This window comes from Triticum dicoccoides, chromosome 7A, assembly GCF_002162155.2.
Source record: "Triticum dicoccoides isolate Atlit2015 ecotype Zavitan chromosome 7A, WEW_v2.0, whole genome shotgun sequence".
In the NCBI taxonomy this organism is placed as follows: Eukaryota; Viridiplantae; Streptophyta; class Magnoliopsida; order Poales; family Poaceae; genus Triticum; species Triticum dicoccoides.
In genome coordinates, this window is record NC_041392.1 from 309,970,001 (window position 1) to 309,993,052 (window position 23,052).

Here is a 23,052-nt window from a genome sequence, read left to right on the forward strand (position 1 = left end):
CCGCCGCCGTCTCCGACGAGCCCAAGCTCAATAAGTACAGCGCGCGCATCACGGAGCCCAAGTCGCAGGGGGCGTCGCAGGCCGTGCTCTACGGCGTCGGCCTCACCGACGCCGACCTCCGCAAGCCGCAGGTCGGGGTCTCCTCCGTCTGGTACGAGGGGAACACCTGCAACATGCACCTGCTCCAGCTCGCCGAGGCCGTGCGCGACGGAATACGCGACGCCGGCATGGTCGCCTTCCGCTTCAACACCGTCGGGGTCAGCGACGCCATCTCCATGGGTACCAGGGGCATGTGCTACAGCCTCCAGTCGCGCGACCTCATCGCCGACAGCATAGAGACCGTCATGGGGGCGCAGCACTACGACGCCAATATCTCAATCCCTGGATGCGATAAGAACGTCAGTGAGATCCCTATACTGCCTACTGTTGTTATCCTTCCTACCTAACTCAACAGCGATTAGGTCTTCTGAAAAGCTGCAATCTGTTCTTCACTGCTCTGTTATAGTAGAGATGAAACTGCAGCTCTGGCCACGGTGGTATTACAAATCTCATGTATTTTAGCCCAGCGCTGGAAAACGAAACAATATTAACCGGGTCTGTCTTCAGTTGTGCCAAACCATGGTTCCTAGTTTTGGTAACATCACAATCCTTTCTGCTGTCAGGATTTTTCTCTGAAATGGGTGTACTGCCCCACCTTGTTTGAGAATGAAGTTGGGAGTTTTATCTCGGTTTTTGTGTATGTTTTCCATTTCATCACGAACAAAATCAGTGGAACAAGTTTCTAGTTTCATATGCGTCTGCTTTACTGTAATGTTTAAGAATGAGAAAACACCCATGTTTTGTACCTTTCCAGTACTTCAATTTATCTCATGTCTTACCTTGTACACAAGTGGGGCTTATAGAATAACTATGATATCTGGATGTTTGTTGTGTCTGAATTTAGTGGCACTTCGCATTGCAGATGCCAGGTACAATAATGGCAATGGGACGGCTAAATCGACCAAGTATCATGGTTTATGGTGGAACCATTAAGGTAATCTTACCCCTATTTTCTTGTTATAAATCTACTGACTACACATGCGGGAATGCTCTTTGTTTCGTGTTTTACTAGTCTGTAGATGTGACTCAGAGTTATGATGAAACCGAACTGTTTCTGGGACACATAAATGGTTCCGTTTATAAATAACAATTGAATGGAGCTATTCATACTGGAAACACAGTTTGGTGTAACTATGTGTGCTGTTAAATGTGTGTTGGTTCAGTATTGTTTTTACATGTTTCTGATAATTTTCTGACTTTGAGATTTTATTTGTGCAGCCTGGGCACTTTCAGGGCAATTCATATGACATAGTATCTGCATTCCAGGTAAGTGTATCACCTTTTTACGTTCGTCAACTCGGTTTCTTTTTTACACGCAGCTGCTTATGCAGCAATGTACAAATTATGCTTACTTATTTTCATGTGCTATATGCAGAGCTATGGAGAATTTGTTAGTGGATCAATCAGCGACGAGGAAAGAAAGAATGTGCTCCGCAACTCATGCCCAGGAGCAGGTGCTTGTGGCGGTATGTACACAGCAAACACAATGGCATCTGCTATTGAGACAATGGGCATGAGCCTTCCATACAGGTGCAAATAACATCTGGAAACTTCTTATTAATTCTAGGCAAAGCATTGTGTTTCCTCTTAACCATTTCACTTTGATTTGACTTCATGGATTGACTAAAATTATTATCATTTCATCTGTGTTTTATTTATCAAAGCTCTTCAACCCCTGCTGAAGACCCATTAAAGTTAGACGAATGCCGTCTTGCTGGGAAGTATCTCCTAGAATTGTTAAAGATGGATTTGAAGCCTAGAGACATTATAACTGAGAAGTCATTGCGGAACGCAATGGTTATTATCATGGCACTTGGTGGGTCTACTAATGCTGTACTGCATTTGATTGCTATTGCCAGGTGGGTTATCATCTTCTTGTCCATTTTTTATTTCTTAATTAGACAAATGCTCATTGCCTTCCCCTTTCAGGTCTGTGGGTTTGCAATTAACTCTTGATGATTTCCAGAAGGTCAGCGACCAAGTTCCTTTTCTTGCAGATCTTAAGCCTAGTGGAAAGTATGTCATGGAGGATCTGCATAAGGTAAATACTCGCTAAACTTGATTTCACTTCGTTCTGGTTTGACCACACATAATGAAGTTGAAAATTTAAGGACTTAAGCCAATCGAGGAAACCTAACACTAGTGTTAATCACTAAGTTTCTAGAATGTAAGTTGTATTAACACTTTTACTGTACACTTGTTGGAATCATGTTCATAGAAAACCATGCAAATAATTTATGCTTGTAATGACATTGTAGATTGGCGGAACACCTGCAGTAATTCATTATCTCTTGGAACAAGGTCTTCTTGATGGGGATTGTATGACTGGTGCGTACAGTCAATGATCGTCCATCATGTCATGTAGGAACTCCTTTTTATAGACTAATGACATGTATTTTCTTCTTGCCCTTCAGTCACTGGAAAAACTCTAGCGGAAAATGCAAAAATATTCCCACCTTTATCGGAAGGACAGGTAAAGCTCAATCCTGAGTTCTTCAGCCCACTCCATCTCCTTGAGTACTAACGTTTGTACACATGTTATTTGACTCAGCAAATAATACGACGGCTCGACAATCCTATCAAATCGACTGGGCATATACAGATACTTTATGGCAATCTTGCACCAGAAGGTTCAGTAGCAAAAATAACCGGCAAGGAGGGACTGTTTTTCTCAGGTGTTCTTTCGCTCCTTCCATTTTTCAATCGTTGGAAGCCTTTATAATGTGCAGATTTTAATTTTTATTTATCAAATGACAGGTCCTGCACTAGTTTTTGACGGTGAAGAATCAATGATTACATCTATATCAGAAAACCCAGCAAATTTCAAGGTAATGTGTGCAATTAACTTTGTAAGGCCATGATTCAGAAGAGGTGATTTTGGACATGCAATTGCTCTCTCTCTCTCTCTCTCTCTCTCTCTCATATGAAATTTCCTCAAGTCAATTATCTGTAGTTGGTTCAACGTATAACTTTGTTTTTTCATCCTTTTCAATGTAATAGCTGTTTTGATTCATTCAGTTATGCTGGTAGTTTACCAGGGCAAGTCTCGTACATTCTCTCATTAAGTATTTCATTGCCACGATGGTTATAAAACAGGGAAAGGTTGTACTGATCCGAGGAGAAGGACCAAAAGGAGGTCCCGGGATGCCTGAAATGTTGACTCCAACAAGTGCAATAATGGGGGCTGGTCTTGGGAAGGTAATGCTACCACATGCATGCCATTGTCAGAGTTGTATTTCTGGTTTTTATGTGCCCTTAATAATTGCAATAACATAAGAGCACTGCTATTTTATATCTCACCTAGTTAGTGACATACTTTACCCATTCTTGGAAGTAGAGCTGCTAATGCAAATCGTACATCTGGACAGCTCCATATGTTCGTTCTGCTATGCTTCATAGCTCCTGAAAATTTCGAAATTTCAAGGCAAACAATCTTGGGCTTTCTTGAACATATTACCACTTACATTGCTCTTCAAAATCTTGACATTGATTTGTTCTTCACATTTGAATGCTCTAGAGCTTCCTTGCAACCTCCTTTTGTCTCTGTTTTTCTGTCCATGCCGCGCCTATGTGCCGCTCAGCACGCATGCCATGAAGTCATCTTGCTTTCTTCGGATAACCTATTAGTTTTTTTTTGCGACAGTTGACGAATATTTAACTATTGTTTAATCTTTACTACAGGAGTGTGCCCTGCTGACAGATGGTAGATTTTCTGGGGGGTCGCATGGATTTGTTGTGGGCCACATATGTCCTGAAGCACAGGTACTGTGTTGTAATACTCCCAATGGTTACAAGATTTATCTAGTGTGTAATTTTCAATTTTTTCTCTTGTGGCAGTTCAACTTCTTTCAGTAGTATACAAGTTAGGGTCACCGAAAAATAACCACTGAAAATATCCTATGAAAATTGGTTATTTACGATGTACGATGATCCTTGTTAAGCATCCATGGCTGAGTGGTTAAAGCGCCCAACTCATAATTGGTAAATTTGCGGGTGTGTTATTCACAAGGTAGCTGTTTTCAGGAAGGAGGCCCAATTGGTCTTGTTGAGAATGGCGATACAATCACGATCGACGTCGGGAAGAAAGTAATTGATGTTGATTTGACAGAAGACCAGCTCGAACAAAGGCGAAGGAAATGGCGCCCGCCCCCACACAAGGTTACTAGTGGAGCACTATGGAAGGTACCCAGTTCAAGTACCGGCATTCCTGATGGTGCAATGTTGACCTTGTATAAACATCTCTCGTTTCCTTTCTTTCTTGCAGTACATAAAGCTCGTGTCTTCAGCCTCAAGCGGGTGCGTCACCGACGAATAGGGTCCATCCTATATTGTGCTAATTCGAGTAAAGTTTGCGTCCCTATAGCAGAAATCGATTCGTTTAAGGGCGTTTATTCTTGCAAGTGTACTTTTTGGTAGTAATGGTAGCTGTGGGACAATAAAGGTGCCCGTTTCCAGTGGCTTGATGAAGGCCAGAGGGAAGTGGTGAAAAAGAATAATGATCTAGCGTTGTTGTGGTGGAGAATTAGACAGCTTCGAGTTTATCCTTGGGACGCCCAAATTCATGTGAAACTTGGAGCTGCTTTGTTTGGTCAAATGATGTAATTGAATCATGTGCAGCATCTGGTTGGTGTGCCGAAATTCTGTGGCCACGCCTTCAAGGCAGCTTAACGTTTTTTTTAGGATATCAGCTTAACATCCTGTCTAGTTGGTTGTCATTCAATGGGAAATGTGCATGTGTGTGTGAGAGAGATGCCCTAGAAAGGTGCAACCGTCCGGACCGCGAAAGCGAGACAAAAGTGTGTAGCCCATCAAAAACCCGTCACCCCGCCCCTCCTGTGCTTTCCTTTCGATGCACGTGCCGCTTACCGCGCCGCATTTATGCCGGACCAGAGCACGCGGAGGTCGACATTGATGTCTTGATGTGACCGGAGGGAGGGAGGATGACATTGACTGACGTGACCTTTCGGCAATCGTTGCTTCAATGTAGACGTAGGTTCTCGAGGAATCAACTTCGGCCGCTGAGCCGCATTGAAGCGGCCGATCGGCCCTTCGCATGGCCTGGCCACGGCTATTGAAGCCGCGCTCGGGCACCCTCCACATTGCATCCTCCTCCTCGCCGCACCCCCTTCCACATCTTCGGTGATGGGCGCATTTATGCCGGACCAGAGCACGCGGAGGTCGACATTGATGTCGTGATGTGACCGGAGGGAGGGAGGACGGCATTGACTGACGCGACCTCTCGGCAATCGTTGCTTCAATGCAGACGTAGGTTCTCGAGGAATCAACTCCGGTCGCTCAGCCGCATTGAAGCGTCCGACCTTGAAGCGGCCGACCGTCCCTTCGCATGGCCTGGCCACGGCTATTTAAGCCGCGCTCGGGCGCCCTCCACATTGCATCCTCCTCCTCACGCACCCCCTCCACATCTTCGGTGATGGGCAAGTCTTGGGCGTCGGCGTCGGCAGGCGGTTCTGGGGCGGGATCTGGCAGTTAGTGGAGACGCCGCCCTTAGACTCCGGGGCCGCCGTCCTCGTCGGCTGGCGGCGACTCGATGCGGGCGGAGATTGTCATCTCCTCCTCCGGCGACGAGGAGGACCAGGCGACCAGCAATCGCCACCGTAGTTCGCGCTAGCGGTGCCGGGCCAGGTCTATGCCGGCACTGACGCGGAGTTCAAGGAGCAGATGTAGCTAATGCTCCGTCGGTGAAAGCGCAGGTTTACTCCCAGAGGAGGGTGAATGGGAGATTTCTTAGAAATTCGTCAAACTTTGATAGGGGGCAACTAGACATGAAATGTCATAAATTCCCTTCTCAGACATGACCATTGTCAGGATAAGGATCCACTCGACAGCTGGCACGCAGCGCAGCAACGGTCGGAAATTTAACTCTCAATTTCATCGGGGCACTCAATTTCCTCACGTTAGGCAGATCGCACTGACGAAATCCTGACTCCTGAGCCTAGCCAAATTCGTCAGCGACCAGATGAACTTCGTCACTGTCGCTAGCAAATTCGTCAGCTGTTCCGGAGATTTCCAAAGGCTTCACTCGAAGCGGCTTGTCTATGTATAGGTTTGAGCATCACTTTGGAAATGTGAACTATGATTCACCTAGACTACCTTTAACAGTATGGTATGACTCAAAACTAAGAAGAAAGAAACTACGAAAACAAAAGTCTTTAAGCTTCAAAGTCTTCACATCAATTTCTTCAAAGGACGTACCAATTTCTTCACTTGAAGAAATACATTTTTAGGGGTTGTCTTCCATGGGTTAAACCAAATCTTCAGGGACTATAACTCCCGTGTATACTCATAAACACATTAGTCCCTCAACCCATTTGTCTTCAATACTCCTAAACCACTAATTAAGGAGGCACTTGATGCATTTACAATCGCTTCGTCGTCCACACCAATGACCCGACTCCGCCATCAGGGGCGCTTCTCCCCGTGAAGCTGGAGCCGACATCCCCTCCACGCTCTCCGCCATCGCGCATCAGCGGTGTCCAAATCGGACACCGTGTCAAGGAAGAGCGGCTCTCCCCGCCCCCCGACACACCGTGAAGGAAGAGCGGCTCTCGTCGCCATCACGGCGCACCGTGAAGGTGGAGTGCCGCTCTCCGCTGCCTCGCCTCGTCATCACGGAGGAGTGCCGCTCGCCGCCACCCCTACCCAAGGCACATGATAAAGGAACATGCTAAAGTTTTGGTCTATCCTTTGCCTCAAAAGGATTTGGCTACCTTACTGCACTTTTGTTACCATTACCGTTACTTGCTCGTTACAAATTATCTTGCTATCAAACTACTCGTTACTTATAATTTCAGTGCTTGCAGAGAACACCTTGCTGAAAACCATTTGTCATTTCCTTCTTCTCCTCGTTGGGTTCGACACTTTTACTTGTCGGAAGAACTACGATTGATCCCCTATACTTGTGGGTCATCAAGACTCTCTCCCCCTCTCTCACGGTGGCACCGGAGTGCCATCGGGGGAACCATCGCCGCGGTGATCGTCTTCATTAACATGACCATCTTCATCACCTTCCTCATATCTTTTAAGCGGTCCACTCTCCCGCATCCCGCTGTAATCCCCTACTTGAACATGGTGCTTTATGACACCTATTATGATCCAATGATGTGTTGCCATCCTATGATGTTTTGAGTAGATTTCTTTTGTCTTTTGGGTTGATTGATGATCTAGATTGGTTTGAGTTGTATGTTTTATTTTGGTGCTGTCCTATGGTGCCATCTGTGCCGCGCACACGTGAAGGATTCCCGCCGTAGGGTGTTGCAATACGTTCATGATTCGCTTATAGTGGGTTGCTAGAGTGACAGAAGCTTAAACCCGAGTAAGGGGGTTGTTGCTTATGGGATAAATGTTGGGAAATGTTGCACGAAAAACAAAAAAAATTCTACGCACATGCAAGATCTATCAAGGAGATGCATAGCAACGAGAGGGGAGAGTGTGTCTACATACCCTCGTAGACCGTAAGCGGAAGCATTTCACACGCGGTTGATGTAGTCGAACTTTCTTCGTGATCCAACCGATCTAGTACCGAACGTACGACACCTCCGCGTTTAGCACATGTTCAGCTCAGTGATGTCCTTTGATAACCCACAAGTATAGGGGATCGCAATAGTTTTTGAGGGTAGAGTATTCAACCCAAATTTATTGATTTGACACATGGGGAGCCAAAGAATATTCTCAAGTATTAACAGTTGAGTTGTTAATTCAACCGCACCTGAAAGACTTAATATCTGCAGCAAAGTATTTAGTAGCAAAGTAATATGGAAGTAACGATAACAGTGGCAAAAGTAATATTATTGGTTTTGTAGTGATTGTAACAGTGGCAACGGAAACGTAACTAAGCAAAGATCAATATGTGAAAAGCTCATAGGCAATGGATCAATAATGGATAATTATGTCGGATGCGATTCCTCATGTAACAGTTATAACATAGGGTGACACAGAACTAGCTCCAGTTCATCAATGTAATGTAGGCATGTATTCCAAATATAGTCATACGTGCTTATGGAAAAGAACTTGCATGGCATCTTTTGTCCTACCCTCCCGTGGCAGCGGGGTCCTATTGAAAACTAAGGGATATTAAGGCCTCCTTTTAATAGAGTACCGGAACAAAGCATTAACACTTAGTGAATACATGAACTCCTCTAACTATATTCATCACCGGGAGTGGTCCCGATTATTGTCACTTCGGGGTTACCGGATCATAACACATAGTACGTGACTATTGACTTGCAAAATAGGATCGAGAACTCACATATATTCATGGAAACATAATAGGTCCAGATCTGAAATCATGGCACTCGGGCCCTAGTGACAAGCATTAAGCATAGCAAAGTCATAGCAACATCAATCTCAGAACATAATGGATACTAGGGATCAAACCCTAACAAAACTAACTCGATTACATGATAAATCTCACCCAACCCATCACCGTCCAGCAAGCCTACGATGGAATTACTCACGCACGGCGGTGAGCATCATGAAATTGGTGATGGAGGAAGGTTGATGATGACGATGGCGACGGATTCCCCTCTCCGGAGCCCCGAACGGACTCCAGATCAGCCCTCCCGAGAGAGATTAGGGCTTGGCGGCGGCTCCGTATCGTAAAACGTGATGAATCCTTCTCCCTCATTTTTTTTCTCTCCTAACGTGAATATATAGAGTTGGAGTTGAGGTTAGTGGAGCATCAGGGGGCCCACGAGACAGGGGGGCGCGTCCCAGGGGGGTGGGCGCGCCCCCACCCTCGTGGACAGGGTGTGGGCCCCCTGACGTTGATTCTTTCGCCAGTATTTTTTATATATTCCAAAAATATTCTCCGTGAAGTTTCATGTCATTTCGAGAACTTTTATTTCTGCACAAAAATAACACCATGGCAATTCTGCCAAAAACAACGCCAGTCCGGGTTAGTTCCATTCAAATCATGCAAGTTAGAGTCCAAAACAAGGTCAAAAGTGTTTGGAAAAGTAGATACGATGGAGATGTATCATCCTTCGCCTTCTTGATCCAGCAAGACGATGAGGTAGTAGATGAGTTCCGTCAGCAAAACGGCGTGGTGACGGCGATGGTGAAGTGATCTCCGCAGGGCTTCGCCTAAGCACTACGGAAATATGACCGGGGGTGTAAACGATGGAGGGGGGCACCGCACACGGCTAACAATTGATCTGGTGTGTGCTAGGCGCCCCCTCCCCCCTCCCCCCCCCCACACACATATATATATATATATATATATATATATATATATATATATATATATATATATAGGTGGGAGGGGGAGGGGAGGCAGCCTGGTGCACCACATAGGTGGCCGGCCGGCCCTAGGGCTCCTGCCCTGGCCGCGCCCTCCTGCCATATTTGAACAACGGGAAAGGAAAGAGGAGGGGGGAGGGAAAGAAGGGGGAGTCTCACTCCACACTTTCGTTTCCCTTCCCCTCTTTTCTTCTCCTCCTAGGCCGACCTGCTATGGGGGCGCGCCAGCCCCTTGTGGCTGGTGCGTTCCCTCTCTTGGCCCATAAGGCCCATAACTTTTGCCGGGGGTGCCCAGAACCCCTTCCGGTGACCCGATAAGTACCCGGTACCCTCCGAAACACTTCCGGTGTCCGAATATCATCGTCCTATATATCAATCTTTACCTCTCGACCATTTTGAGACTCCTCGTCATGTCCGTGATCTCATCCAGGACTCCAAACAACATTCCGTCACCAAATCACATAACTCATATAACACTATATCATCAACGAACGTTAAGCGTGCGGACCCTACGGGTTCGAGAACTATGTAGACATGACCAAGACACCTCTCCGGTCAATAACCAACAGCGAAACCTGGATGCCCATATTGGCTCCTACATATTCTATGAAGATCTTTATCGGTTCAACCATTATGACAACATACACAATTCCCTTTGTCCATCGGTATGTTACTTGCCCAAGATTTGATCGTCGGTATCTTCATACCTAGTTCAATCTCGTTACCGGCAAGTCTCTTTACTCGTTACGTAATACATCATCTCGTAACTAACTCATTAGTCACATTTCTTGCAAGGCTTCTTATGATGTGTATTACCGAGAGGGCCCAGAGATACCTCTCCGATACTCGGAGTAACAAATCCTAATCTCGATCCATGCCAGCTCAACAAACACCTTCAGAGATACCTGTAGAGCATATTTATGATCACCCAGTTATGTTGTGACGTTTGATAGCACACAAGGTATTCCTCCGGTATCCGGGAGTTGCATAATCTCATAGTCGAAGGAATATGTATTTGACATTAAGAAAGTAATAGATATAAACTGAACGATCAAATGCTATGCTAACGAATGGGTCTTGTCCATCACATCATTCTCCTAATGATGTGATCCCATTATCAAATGACAACTCATGTCTATGGTTAGGAAACCTTAACCATCTTTGATCAATGAGCTAGTCTAGTAGAGGCTCACTAGGGACACGGTATTAGTTTATGTATCGACACATGTATTTAAGTTTCCGATGAATATAATTCTAGCATGAATAATAAACCTTTATCATGATTTAGGAAATATAATAATAACCATTTTATTATTGTCTCTAGGGCATATTTCCATCAGTCTCCCACTTGCACTAGAGTCAATAATCTAGTTCACATCGCCATGTGAATAACCGATACATCTCCAACGTATCTATAATTTATGAAGTATTCATGCTATTATATTATCCATCTTAGATGTTTTATATGCTATTTTATATGATTTTTGGGACTAACCTATTAACCTAGAGCCCAGTGCCAGTGTCAGTTTCTGTTTTTTCCTTGTTTTTGAGTTTTACATAAAAGGAATACCAAACGGAGTCCAATTGAAATGACAATTTTTGACAATTTTTATGGACCAAAAGAAGCCCCCGGAGTAAAAGAGTTGGGCCAGAAGAGTCCCGAGCTGTCCGGGAGGGTGGGGGCGCGCCCTACCCCCTGGGCGTGGGCCCCTATCTCGTGGACGATTCAGAGACCCCCCTGACGTGAAATCGACACCAAAAATTCCTATAAATACAGAAACCCCCAGAAAATCAAAGTTCCGCTGCCGCAAGACTCTGTAGCCACGAGAAATCAAAATAGGCCCTCTCTAGCACCCTGCCGGAGGGGGCCATCATCACCTGAGGCTATGGAGGAGGATCCCGGAGGGGCCATCATCACCATGAAGGCCAAGGACCAGAGGGAGAACCTCTCCCCATCTAGGGGGGGAGGCCATGAAGGAGGAAGCACAAGGGGGAGAACCTCTCCTCCTCTCTCTCAGTGGCACCGGAGTGCCATCGGGAGGGGAATCATCGCCGCGGTGATCGTCTTCATCACCATCACCATCATCATCACCATCCTCATCTCTTTTACGCGGTCCACTCTCCCGCACCCCGCTGTAATCCCTACTTGAACATGGTGCTTTATGCCACATATTATGATCCAATGATGTGTTGCCATCCTATGATGTTTTGAGTAGATATCCTTTGTCTTTGGGTTGATTGATGATCTAGATTGGTACAAGTTGTATGTTTTATTTTGGTGCTGTCCTATTGTGCCCTCCGTGTCGCGCAAGCGTGAGGGATTCCCGCTGTAGGGTGTTGCAATACGTTCATGATTCACTTATAGTGGGTTGCTTGAGTGACAGAAGCATAAACCCGAGTAAGGGGGTTGTTGCGTATGGGATAAAGGGGAGTTGATGCTTTAATGCTATGGTGGGTTTTACCTTAATGATCTTTAGTAGTCGTGGATGCTTGCTAGAGTTCCAATCATAAGTGCATATTATCCAAGAAGAGAAAGTATGTTAGCTTATGCCTCTCCCTCATATGAAATTGCAATGACGACTACGGGTCTTGTTAACGATTGCCTAGGATAATTCCGCATACTGACCCATCATTATTCTATACTCTCTATTTATAATATTTAGTAATATATTCTAAATTTATGATAACAACACCTACTTTTATATTTTAGCTCTCCGATATCATGCAAAGTTATCCTCTTCATACCCACAACGTAGTTTTATTTCTCGTTTCTAGTTGGAAGCAAACGTTCGATGTACGTAGAGTCGTATCAGTGGCAGATAGGGCTTGAGAGAATATTGATCTTACCTTTAGCTCCTTGTGGGTTTGACACTCCATACTTATCATTTCCACCATTGGGAATTGCTACGATGATTCCCTGCACTTGGGGATTATCAAGCTATTTTCTGGCGCCGTTGCGAGGAGCAATAGCGTGGGGTTGATATTCTTGTGTATGCTTGTTTGCTTTCTTCACTAAGTAGATTTTGTTTTTACTTTTTGTTTCTTTTTAGTTGTGGGTGAAACATACAATTTTTTTAAAAGAATGAAAATACAAAAAAATTTACTTGCCTCTCATACCTAAAAAGTTTTTCAATAAGAGAAGTGATTGGAAGGTTATGCATTGGAGAAATGAGGGTCGACCTTGAACACTTGTGTTCATGCTCATGGAAACAATGTAAAAAAATTCATGGAAGCTTCTATGAAAATAATTATCCCCTTGTATATATCCATTGTATTATAAAAATAATGTGCCAAGCCTTGGTTTAAGGATGATTAGATTGCTTGTTTACTTTGTGCAGTACAAAAACAGAAACTTTGGCTGTAGCGTGTGATTTTAAATTTTTTACTGGAAAGTCAAACGGGTCTGAAACTTTTTGCACATTACTTCTGTACAAAGTTTTTAAATTGTCACATTTTTTTATAATTTTTTGGAGTTACAGAAGTTTACTAAACTTCTAGATTACTATAGACTGTCCTGTTTTTGACAGATTCTGTTTTCTATGTGTTGATTGCTTATTTTGATGAATTTATGGGTAGTATCGGGGGGTATGAACCATAGTGAAGTTGGAATACAGTAGATATAGTTCTAATATGAAATTGGAGTGATTTTGCAACAGTACCTAAAGGTAGTGATTTGCTTTATTATACTAACGGATCTCACAAGTTTTTGTTAAAGTTTTGTGTGGATGAAGTATTCGAAGAACGAGGAGTTACCGATGTGATAAGAATAAAGAGAGGCAAGATGTGACGCCTCGAGACCGACGCGCCAGGTGTCTTCCAGTTATTCGCTGTTGTTGTCTTACTTTTCGCTGCGTGTTGCATCTTGCCATGTCATCATCCGCATTGCATCATCATGTTTTCGAAACTTGCATCCGTCTCGGTCTCCTCATTCTTTCCGTTGAACGTCTTGAGCCCAGACACACTTGCGCGCGCCCGCGGCACGTCCAAAATAGTATTTTATAAGTGGCCGAGAAATGTTCTCGGAATGGGATGAGAGTTGGTGTGCGGTGTTGTTATGTTGTCAGTAGGCCGCCTGCCAAGTTTCATCGCATTCGGAGTTCGTTTGATGCCCCAACGAATACTTATAGCGGCATTATAGCTGGTCTTTTCGTCGGACGTTTTTGGTCTCCAGAAACCGTGCCGGGCTGCATCTCTGCCCTCTTCTCATAGACCAACCCGCTCTCCACAGTCCACCTAGGCCCAGCCTACCCCTCTCTGCGCATTGCATAGACCTCTCTCGCGCGTCTGAAACTTACCCGAACCCGACCCGGGTTGTCATTACCGATGGGTCCGGATCATCCCCAAACGTCTATATAACATCACCGTTTTCTTATTTGGATTCCCTAACCCATCTATCCGAGACCGTCCAATTTTGATCGGAGGGTCCAAACCTAATCCTTTTGTCCCTATATGTAGTCCAACGCCTACCCAAATCAAACCAAACCCTAGTTTCTAGGCCTCATGTCCCATCCATCCATTTCAGTCCGCCGCCACCCTCTGTCCAAATCCTCCTCAGAGTCCACATCGAGCCAACCACAGCCTCCAACTTTCCTCCTTGTCCAGCTACCACCCAACCTCCAGATCCATCCATCTGGACCCTTGGATAGAGATCCAACGTCCAGGAGGTGCTCCCTGCAACTCCCGCAAGCCCCTCCTTCCATGGTTCTGCTCCACGCCCGAGCTCGTCCTCAAGCACGACGCCGCCCTTGCCGACCGCCGTCGACCAGGCCAGTGCTCTGCCGTCCCGTGCCCTTCCCTCTCCTTCCTTTTCCCCCATCTCGTTTCTTCTCCTCCTCTCAGGGTCTCTCTCCTGTGGATCACAGGGACCTCGCCGCCATCGTTCAAGCTCTCCGGCCGGATCTTCCTCTCTGCCGTCGGGGACGAGCTCCCCACGCCCGGATCCGCTCCTCCTCGCCTCATCCACGTCGCCGGGACCCGCACCATGGACCTCTGCAACCTCCTAGAGCAAAACCTCCTCGCCAAGCCGCCTCCCCGTTTGATCCCCTCCGACGTGGGTAGATTTCACGGCGCACGCAGCAAACGACGAACGCCGGAGCGAGCAGCTCCTCCTTCGCCGCGCCAAGTACTGAAGCAGAACGTCACCCCGCCAAGTCCCTCACCTCGCCTCTGCTCGCATCCTTCGCTAGCGCCAAGCCTCGCTCGTGTTGATCGCGACCCTGCGTCCCTCATCGCCAGCCTCTGCTTCCCCTGCACCCTCTGCTTCGAGCAGGAGAATGAGACGCGCCCTGGACCCCTGCCTCGCGCCCCTCTTCGTCGTTTCGTGTCGTCTCCTCGTGCCTGAGTGCTCGCGCCGGCCATCTCCCTTGCCGGGGTGCCCCGCCAAGTTTCCTCTGCTGCGTCGCCGCCTGCGTCCTCCTCTGCTTCATGTCGAGACCGCAACCACCTCCTGCTTCTATCCTCATTCGAGGGGATGACGATGCACCTCTGCCATCGAGGGCGGCCTCCGCCTGGATCCTCCAAGTCCCGCGTCGCCGACAGCCATTCCCGCCGTCCGTCGCTCTGTACCTCGCGCCCCCGCTGCTGTTTCTGCTATTCAGAGACGAGAGCAGCAGCGCCTCATCCCGCTCCACGCGTTGACCGCACACGACCTTGCCTAGGCCACCCCTCCAGCGCCTCCAAATCAGGCCCAACATTGCCGGCTCCCAAGGCCCAGGGTGAGCAACCCTCGGTCTTTTCTTTGATGGGCTTCATGTTCTAGATGCAGCCCGAGGACGTTTTTTTTCCAGATCTACGAATTTAGCTATTATCCAGGGATTTACAGATTTGCAGAAAAGTCCCTCTAGATCATGCATTTCATATCTCACAAACTATGCATCTTATGTAAAAACTTTAAATATGAAAAATGCCTAGAATTCTGTCTAGTTTCATAATATGCAACTTTTATCCATGTTTGAAATGTTTAAAATGCTGTTTGTTTAAATTTGCTTAAATGCCATGCTAAAATGTTTTATTCCATAACTATATAACCGTAGCTCCAAATTAAATAAACTTTATATGTAAATGGGGTAGAAAAATGCCTAGTTTAACATGGTGGCCTTACTTTTCATGTTTAACAACTCTAAAATTATGTTTAGGGCAGAACAACACCAAATTCATAATATTCATATGAGGAATTTTTCAGAATTGTTGTTCGTTGTTTCCGGCCTCATTTAAACTTGCCTAGATAGGTAGTTTTATTATGCTTCACCCCTTGCCATGTTTAATAACATTTAATATTGTTGGGTACATAAACGAGAGTAAACTAAATGATTGAATGTGGTGTTTCATCAACATGCAACTCGTTGCATATTGAGCTCCACTTAACTTGTAGAGTTGTTTGTGCACTTTGCCATGCCATGCCTCATTAAACCGGACATGCATCATACTTGGTTGTGCATCATGCCATGTTTATGTGATGGTTGTTTACTATGTTGCTTGCTTCTTTCCGGGTTGCCTCTCTCGTTAGCTTCGGTTTCATTCCGGAGTTGTGAGGATCCGTTCGACTACGTCCGTTTGTCTTCTTCATGGACTCGTTCTTCTTCCTTGCGGGATTTCAGGCAAGATGACCATATCCTCGAAATCACTTCTATCTTTGCTTGCTAGTTGTTCGCTCTATTGCTATGTCGCGCTACCTACCACTTGCTATATCATGCCTCCCATATTGCCATGTCAAGCCTCTAACCCACCTTTCCTAGCAAACCGTTGTTTGGCTATGTTACCGCTTTTGCTCAGCCCCTCTTATAGCGTTTCTAGTTGTAGGTGAAGATGAAGTTTGTTCCATGTTGGAACATGGATATTGTTGGGATATCATTATTATCTCTTATTTACTTTAATGCATCTATATACTTGGTAAAGGGTGGAAGGCTCGGCCTTATGCCTAGTGTTTTGTTCCACTCTTGCCGCCTTAGTTTCCGTCATACCGGTGTTATCTTCCTTGATTTTGTGTCCCTTAGGCGATTGGGTTTTATGGGAACTCCTTAATAGTTCGCTTTGAATAAAACTCCTCCAGCAAGGCCCAACCTTGGTTTTACATTTGCCTAACAACCTATCACCTTCCCTTGGGTTCTGCAAACCCGAGGGTCATCTTTATTTTAACCCCCCCGGGCCAGTGCTTCTCGAAGTGTTGGTCCGAACTAGAGCCCCTTGCAGCGCCACCTTGGGGAAACTTGAGGGCTGGTTTTAGTTGTACGGATTCCTCATCCGGTGTGCCCTGAGAACGAGATATGTGCAGCTCCTATCGGCATTTGTCGGCACATTCGGGCGGCTTTGCTGGTCTTGTTTTACCATTGTCGAAATGTCTTGTAACCGGGATTCCGAGACTGATCGGGTCTTCCCGGGAGAAGGAATATCCTTCGTTGACCTTGAGAGCTTGTGATGGGCTAAGTTGGGACACTCCTGCAGGGTATAAACTTTCAAGAGCCGTGCCCGCGGTTATGGGCAGATGGGAATTTGTTAATATCCGGTTGTAGAGAACTTGACACTTATAACTTAATTAAAATGAATCAACCGCGTGTGTAGCCGTGATGGTCTCTTCTCGGCGGAGTCCGGGAAGTGAACACGGTTCTTGTGTTATGCTTGAACGTAAGTAGTTTCAGGATCACTTCTTGATCACTTCTAATTCACGACTGTTGCGTTGCTTCTCTTCTCGCTCTTATTTGCGCATGTTAGCCACCATATATGCTTAGTGCTTGCTGCAGCTCCACCTCACTACCCTTTCCTGCTCATAAGCTTAAATAGTCTTGATCTCGCGGGTGTGAGATTGCTGAGTCCCCGTGGCCCATAGATACTTTCAAACAGATGCAGGTGTCGATGATGCCAGTGCAGGGGACGCTACCGAACTCAAGTGGGAGTTCGACGAGGATTCGGGCTGTTACTATGTTTCTTTTCCGGATGATCAATAGAGGAGCCCAGTTGGGACGATCGGGGATCTAGCATTTGGGGTTGTCTTTCTTTATTTTGGTTCCGTAGTCGGACCTTGATTGTATTCTGGATGATGTATGACTATTTATGTATTGTGTGAAGTGGCGATTGTAAGCCAACTCTTTATCCCTTTCTTATTCAGTACATGGGATTGTGTGAAGATTACCCCTCTTGCGACAAACCTACCATGCGGCTATGCCTCTAAGTCGTGCCCCGACACGTGGGAGATATAGCCGCATTGTGGGTGTTACAAGTTGGTATCAGAGCCTTCCCCGACTTAGGAGCCCCCTGCTTGATCGAATCGCTGACGTTGTTGAGTCTAGAACAAAATGTTTTGAGTCTTAGGATTATATATATCGGAGAGTAGGATTCTTTTTACTCCTCAGTCCCTTCGTCGCTCTGGTGAGGCCCCCTGACGTAGAAGTTTTGACTTTTCTCTCCTCACATTTCACGAATTTTTTTCTTAGGATCATGCGGGTATCTTGGAATCATTCCGAGTCTTGTGACGAGAACATTGTTCTTGGTGCCTCCTGACATTTAGGGGTTGTGGCAGTGTCCCGGGGAGTTGAGCTCCGAGGTTTTGTCGTCACCATTTTATCGTTGCAGTTCTGGAATACCTGAGTTCGCCGAGATCGAAAATCTCTTTTATGCAATTGTTGGTGAGATAACCTCGACGCCACACAGTACTGGGGCGGGAGTTCGGGAGTATTGCCATAACTCATATAACGGATGCTTTTCGAAGGTTGAGGTACACGATTTCCGAAGGTTTCTTGGTTATGTGTTGAAGGATGGATACAACTGGATGTAGGATTTGTTAGTTTGGGTGAGATATTATGCTTCCCCTGTATCCCCAACACCTGATTGCATAACCAGAAATTTTCAGGAGTTTATAAGTGGGAATTCAAGTATCACGTAGGATATCCTTCCAACAGACACATGATATGATATGAGGTCTGTCATATGTTTGTTTCCGGCTTATTTTGCAAGCCAATCCTTTGTTTTGTTTTGAGTTGTGGTATTCGAGTTGCTTCAATGTCAAGTGTTGACTCCATACCTTGCCTAAGCAGTATTCTCATATTTCTATCTGAATACTAATCCTTCATGATAATCGAGATTGTCATGTCAATTCTTTCCAACCGATGTGATTCTCTTCAAGTTGATCCTATCATTTTCCCATCTGCAAGATCAACTCCAAGTCTTCTCAACGTTATTTGTTTCATCCGCCCAAGTTGCCTTTGTTTTCCCGCCCTCCCACCCTTTTTCTTCAAGGTCTCAGATCTCTTAATCGAGTATCCTTTTATTGATGGGAAGTCTCTCCATTCTTTTTTGTCAATGTTCTTACTCGGTGGTTCTCATGAAGATGTTCTTCAAGTTTATCATTCTTTGTTATTATTTTCTTCTCCAGTGGGTTCAATTCAAGCATTCGGTGTTGACCATATCCTTTTCTTCCTTTCATATACTTTCTTATGCCGGTGCACCTCTTAATCATCCACTTCTCGCTATTCAATTGTTCCGGAGTGCTCAAGATATCTCGAAGATTCGTGTTTCCACTCTGCTTTTGTTCAAGCTCTTTCGAGGATGTTATCTCATTCAAGCCATTTAATTCAACCGGCGCAATCTATCTTTTAAATCGTTCAACGGTGTATCTTTTGAGTGCGCCCTAACCCACAGGTCTTTTCCCAGGATCTTACCTGACTCTTCTAATCTTCCCGGGGTTACTCTCAAATTCTTTTCCAAGTTTGATGTAAGAATGAATTGTCATCAGTCATATGTCTTTCTCTAAGATCTTTCAAATTCTTTTCATTGTTGATTCAACCTTCATATTCTACATTATTCCGGAGTGTCTCAAAAAATTCATGGTGGTGTTTCTCGTAGTCATTCTCGGATTTTGAAGACCAAAGAAGAGTTTTTCCTCCAAATCTTATCCGTTCTCTTAGAGATGCATAGTTCAAGCTTGCTGCCATCCTATCATAATTATTTCCGATTGTGAGAATTCTTTCACCCATCCGGAGCAATTCAGGTGTCTTTTCAGTTTGGTTCTCCGGAGGCCATCATTTCGGGTTTATTCATTCTCAGCTTTCAGCTCTCATTCTCCAAATTTTTACCGGTGCATCATTCAAGTATTCTCTAATTAGTTTGCGATCTCTTCGTTCTCTTGCATCTTGATTCACCCCTTTACTTCATTTGTTTTCAATTCTTACGGTGGTTTGCTCACGATTCTCTTCCATGTTTATCATATTAATTCATTCGTTGTTTCAATCCTACCGGTGGTTCGTTGAAGACCTTTCTCAAGTTTGTGCTATATCTATCTTAATTCCTTTCAATGAGAATAAGTAGTATGCCAAATCCATTGCTTGTCATCAATTTAACTGGTGAAGGATAAGCATAATGTAATTCTTATTCTTGTTTCATCCAAGTGATCAATTCCTTATTCCGGAGGTTCATAAAAAATTCTCGGTTTCAATTGTTTTATCTTTTCTTCCCCGGAGTTCCAACCTCTCTAAATTATATCATCATGAAGATCCATCCAATCATTGCAAGGCTTCAATTTTATTCTTTTCATCCTTCACTTCTTTTTGATCATTCTTTTATTACCGGAGTTCTTCATGGAGGCTCTACAGGGTGGTTCGTCAAGGATTCTTCTCATTCTTCAATTGTTCTTCAAGATTTCTCTCAAAGTTATGGCTCTACATGTCTTGTTTTGAGGAGTTCAAGCATTCTTCATCTTGCATTCCGAAGGGCAATTCTTTCTGTCTTATCTTTTGAGGTGGTGTTATGTCATTTTGACAGTTTCTTTGTAACATCCCAAAATTCTAAATTTTGGAATGTTATATTAAATAAATAATTTTGGTTATTTGTTTGATTTTTGTGTGAATGACTGTGTGAATTTGAGTGGAATTCGAAAAAAAAATCAAATGAGAGGGAATAAAAGGACTTTCCCAATTTTTTTCCATTTTGAATCCCTATTTAATTTTTAGTTTGAAGCTTGTTAGGAAAAACAATTCTCTAATAAAATAATAATATGAGAGGAGTAATATGACACTCCAGAAAATCAGAGACAATATTTGACAATTTATTTGAAACTCAAATTTCCCTTCATTTTGGAGTTGTTGCAAAAATATTTTTTAAAAAATTATTTTATTTCGTCATGAAAATATGTTCATGATTTAGGAAATGTTTTTCTGAATATTTTGATATATAATATGCCTATATAAAATGTTTTTCTTATTTTGTATATATATTTTTCCTTGCTGTTTAGAAAAAAAGAGAAAACCTACGGCCAGGCCAGGCGGACCGGCTAGCCCAGCCCAGAGCTAGCGCTAGGGCTAGCGCACGCTCGCTCGGGAGCAGCCCCAGGAGGCGCCGCCACCCCTCCCTCTCACGATCTATCTCTCCCTCATTTTTTTTTCTCTAGCACATGGACCCCGCCCCGCTCTTTTCTTTTTCCCCACTTACATGTACAGAAACAGAAACCTATACGTACGCGCCGCCGCCGCCGCGTCCGATCTTCATGGGAAACCTATCCCGAGTCTTCCCCTTCCCCTAGCAAGTTGTCCTATAAGTACCCCCGCCCCTCCTCTCTCGATCCCCTTCAAAAGCCCTCGCTAAAACCCACCACAACGCCCGCACTCGTCAAACCGATCTCGCTTCGGTCGCCGCTGTTCACCGTCGTTTCCATCGTCGGTGAGCCTCCTCGAGATCCCTCCCTCTGGACTTTGATTCCCCTCGCCTTTGCACCTCTCATTGACATATTTTCGTCACCCAGGTTTGACCGGAGCCACCGCCTCAAGCTCGCAACGCCGTCGGAGTTCATCTAGACCACGGGAGTTTACGCCGACGCCCGCTCGACTCCGACATCTTCTCGCCTCACTATCCACAGAAAATCGGACCCACCCGGAGTTCTCCATCCACTGGACATCGCCGTCTCCGCAACCGGTCACCGGAGCCACCACCCCGCCGGCGCCCTGCTTCTCTGCCACCGCCGTTTCTTCACTGTAAGTCCCGTAGGTGTTAGCTCCTTCATTTTTTTATTAATCAAAGCGCTAAGTGCTAGATCGGTTTTAGTAGATCGGTTCTTTAGATCAGTTGGTTTGGTTTAGTACACGGTTTATTATGGTTTAGATCGAACCAGTTTGCCAGCTTTCTGTTTTAAACGTACGTGCACGTTTCTGTAAAGTTCCGTCCAAGCAACGGTTAGTTAAGATCACTCAGCTCCTAGCCCAGTAGACTTGCCCGTTCTGCTTTTTTTTTAAAATTTTCGTTACTATAAAAAACAGAAAAGTTTCAATCTTAGATATTCTATAACTTTTATGTTTTAGATCCAAATTGAGTGATTCTTTTTGAATTATGTCACAAATTTGTTGAAGTTTCTGTTTGCGTACTTAGTTTTCAAATTTTACCAGATTAAATTTGAGTTTGATGAAATTTGTTCAAATCACTATTTTAGCCGTATCTTGAGTTTTATGAAATATTTTTTTGATTCATTCTTTTTGCTACTGTTTTGTTATTGTTTTGTTTATCCAGTAGCATATAGTTGTTTATTTTAGTTTATTGTAAATTAGGGTTTTAGGCAAAACAGTATTGTTTTAGTTCTAGTTTTGTTTTAAGCATAATTAGAGTTTTAATTTAGCTTTTTATGTGTTTCCTTTTGCTAGTAAAACTTTATGAAAATACTTTATGTTAACTTAGTTGATTTAAATTTTATTTTCTGTTGAAATTATTAGTTTAGTATTTTCTTTGTTAAGTTTTGCTTAGGACAAAACTATTTTTGTAGTTAAGGCAAAAGGTTTTCCTAGTAGGTTCTTTATAGTTTTCTCCTATTAGTTCTTTCGATGTGCTATTTGTTTTGTGTTGGGTTTTCTTATTGAGTTTTCTTTTGATTGTTAGATTTGCTTGCTAGAATGCTTGCTTATGTGAATGTCATGTTTGTTATTATAGATTTCATCGGAGAGTTGCGAATAGTCCTATCAAGTTAGTTTCGAGAGCATTGTTATCTTCATCAACTTACCAAGCAAGTTCACTTTGACCATGTTTTTCATACCTATGTTTTATTTGCATGTAGTAGCACCTTTTCAATAATCCCGCCAGTAGTGATATTGATTTCTTGTATTTGAGTAGAATGCATGAGGTAGGAACCCATCTTCCTGTTATCAAGCCCGGGACGTTATATAGTTTTAATGCTACGCTATAGTAGACGGTGTTTGGTATGAGTGCATGAGTACGTCAATGGCGGCAACTTCATGATGGCCCCGGCAAGGACTGCATCTTCAGGACTCCTCAAGATTTCGAGACTCGAGACAAGAATTCAATACACACTACTAGGTGAAGGACGGTTGACGGGCACCCTGGAGAAACCAGTGGTTGGCCGGGATGCATGGAGAAGCGCCATGACATCTTGCGGAAAGCTTCACCCAGACTCAAAGAGACGGAAGAATACTTCATGCCCGGAAGCTTACCTGTGCAACCGCAAGTCACTATGGGCTCTGGCTTGGTTGACCTTAGTTGTGACTCTGGCTGGGATGGTTCTAGCAGATGAAGAACTACGGTAGGATTGGATGAGCACCGGACAATGGTCAGAGGAACTCTTCGGAAGACCATGTTTCGGTCATCTTGTTCTCAAACACCCTGAAGTGCGAGAATGTAAAGAGAGGGATCAAATCTTGCGGGTAAAGTGTACAAACCTCTGCAGAGGGTTAAAACCTAATTGATTAGCCGTGTCCCCGGTTATGGACAATT

At 44.6% G+C, this 23,052-nt stretch overlaps 1 protein-coding gene across 1 annotated transcript in view; it reads left to right on the forward strand.

Annotated features, from left to right (window-relative positions):
- Window positions 1-4,783, forward strand: part of LOC119329376 (dihydroxy-acid dehydratase, chloroplastic-like) — a 5,347-nt gene extending 564 nt beyond the window's left edge. Inside the window, exons 2-15 of the mRNA XM_037602413.1 lie at window positions 1-398; window positions 962-1,033; window positions 1,318-1,365; window positions 1,475-1,629; window positions 1,764-1,958; window positions 2,029-2,140; window positions 2,358-2,427; window positions 2,514-2,572; window positions 2,651-2,774; window positions 2,857-2,927; window positions 3,196-3,297; window positions 3,781-3,861; window positions 4,123-4,281; window positions 4,364-4,783. Of these exons, the coding sequence (XP_037458310.1) occupies window positions 1-398; window positions 962-1,033; window positions 1,318-1,365; window positions 1,475-1,629; window positions 1,764-1,958; window positions 2,029-2,140; window positions 2,358-2,427; window positions 2,514-2,572; window positions 2,651-2,774; window positions 2,857-2,927; window positions 3,196-3,297; window positions 3,781-3,861; window positions 4,123-4,281; window positions 4,364-4,414 (1,697 nt within the window). The 3' untranslated portion in view covers window positions 4,415-4,783. The remainder of the gene's footprint in view (window positions 399-961; window positions 1,034-1,317; window positions 1,366-1,474; window positions 1,630-1,763; window positions 1,959-2,028; window positions 2,141-2,357; window positions 2,428-2,513; window positions 2,573-2,650; window positions 2,775-2,856; window positions 2,928-3,195; window positions 3,298-3,780; window positions 3,862-4,122; window positions 4,282-4,363) is intronic.
- The last annotated feature ends 18,269 nt before the right edge of the window (window positions 4,784-23,052 follow it).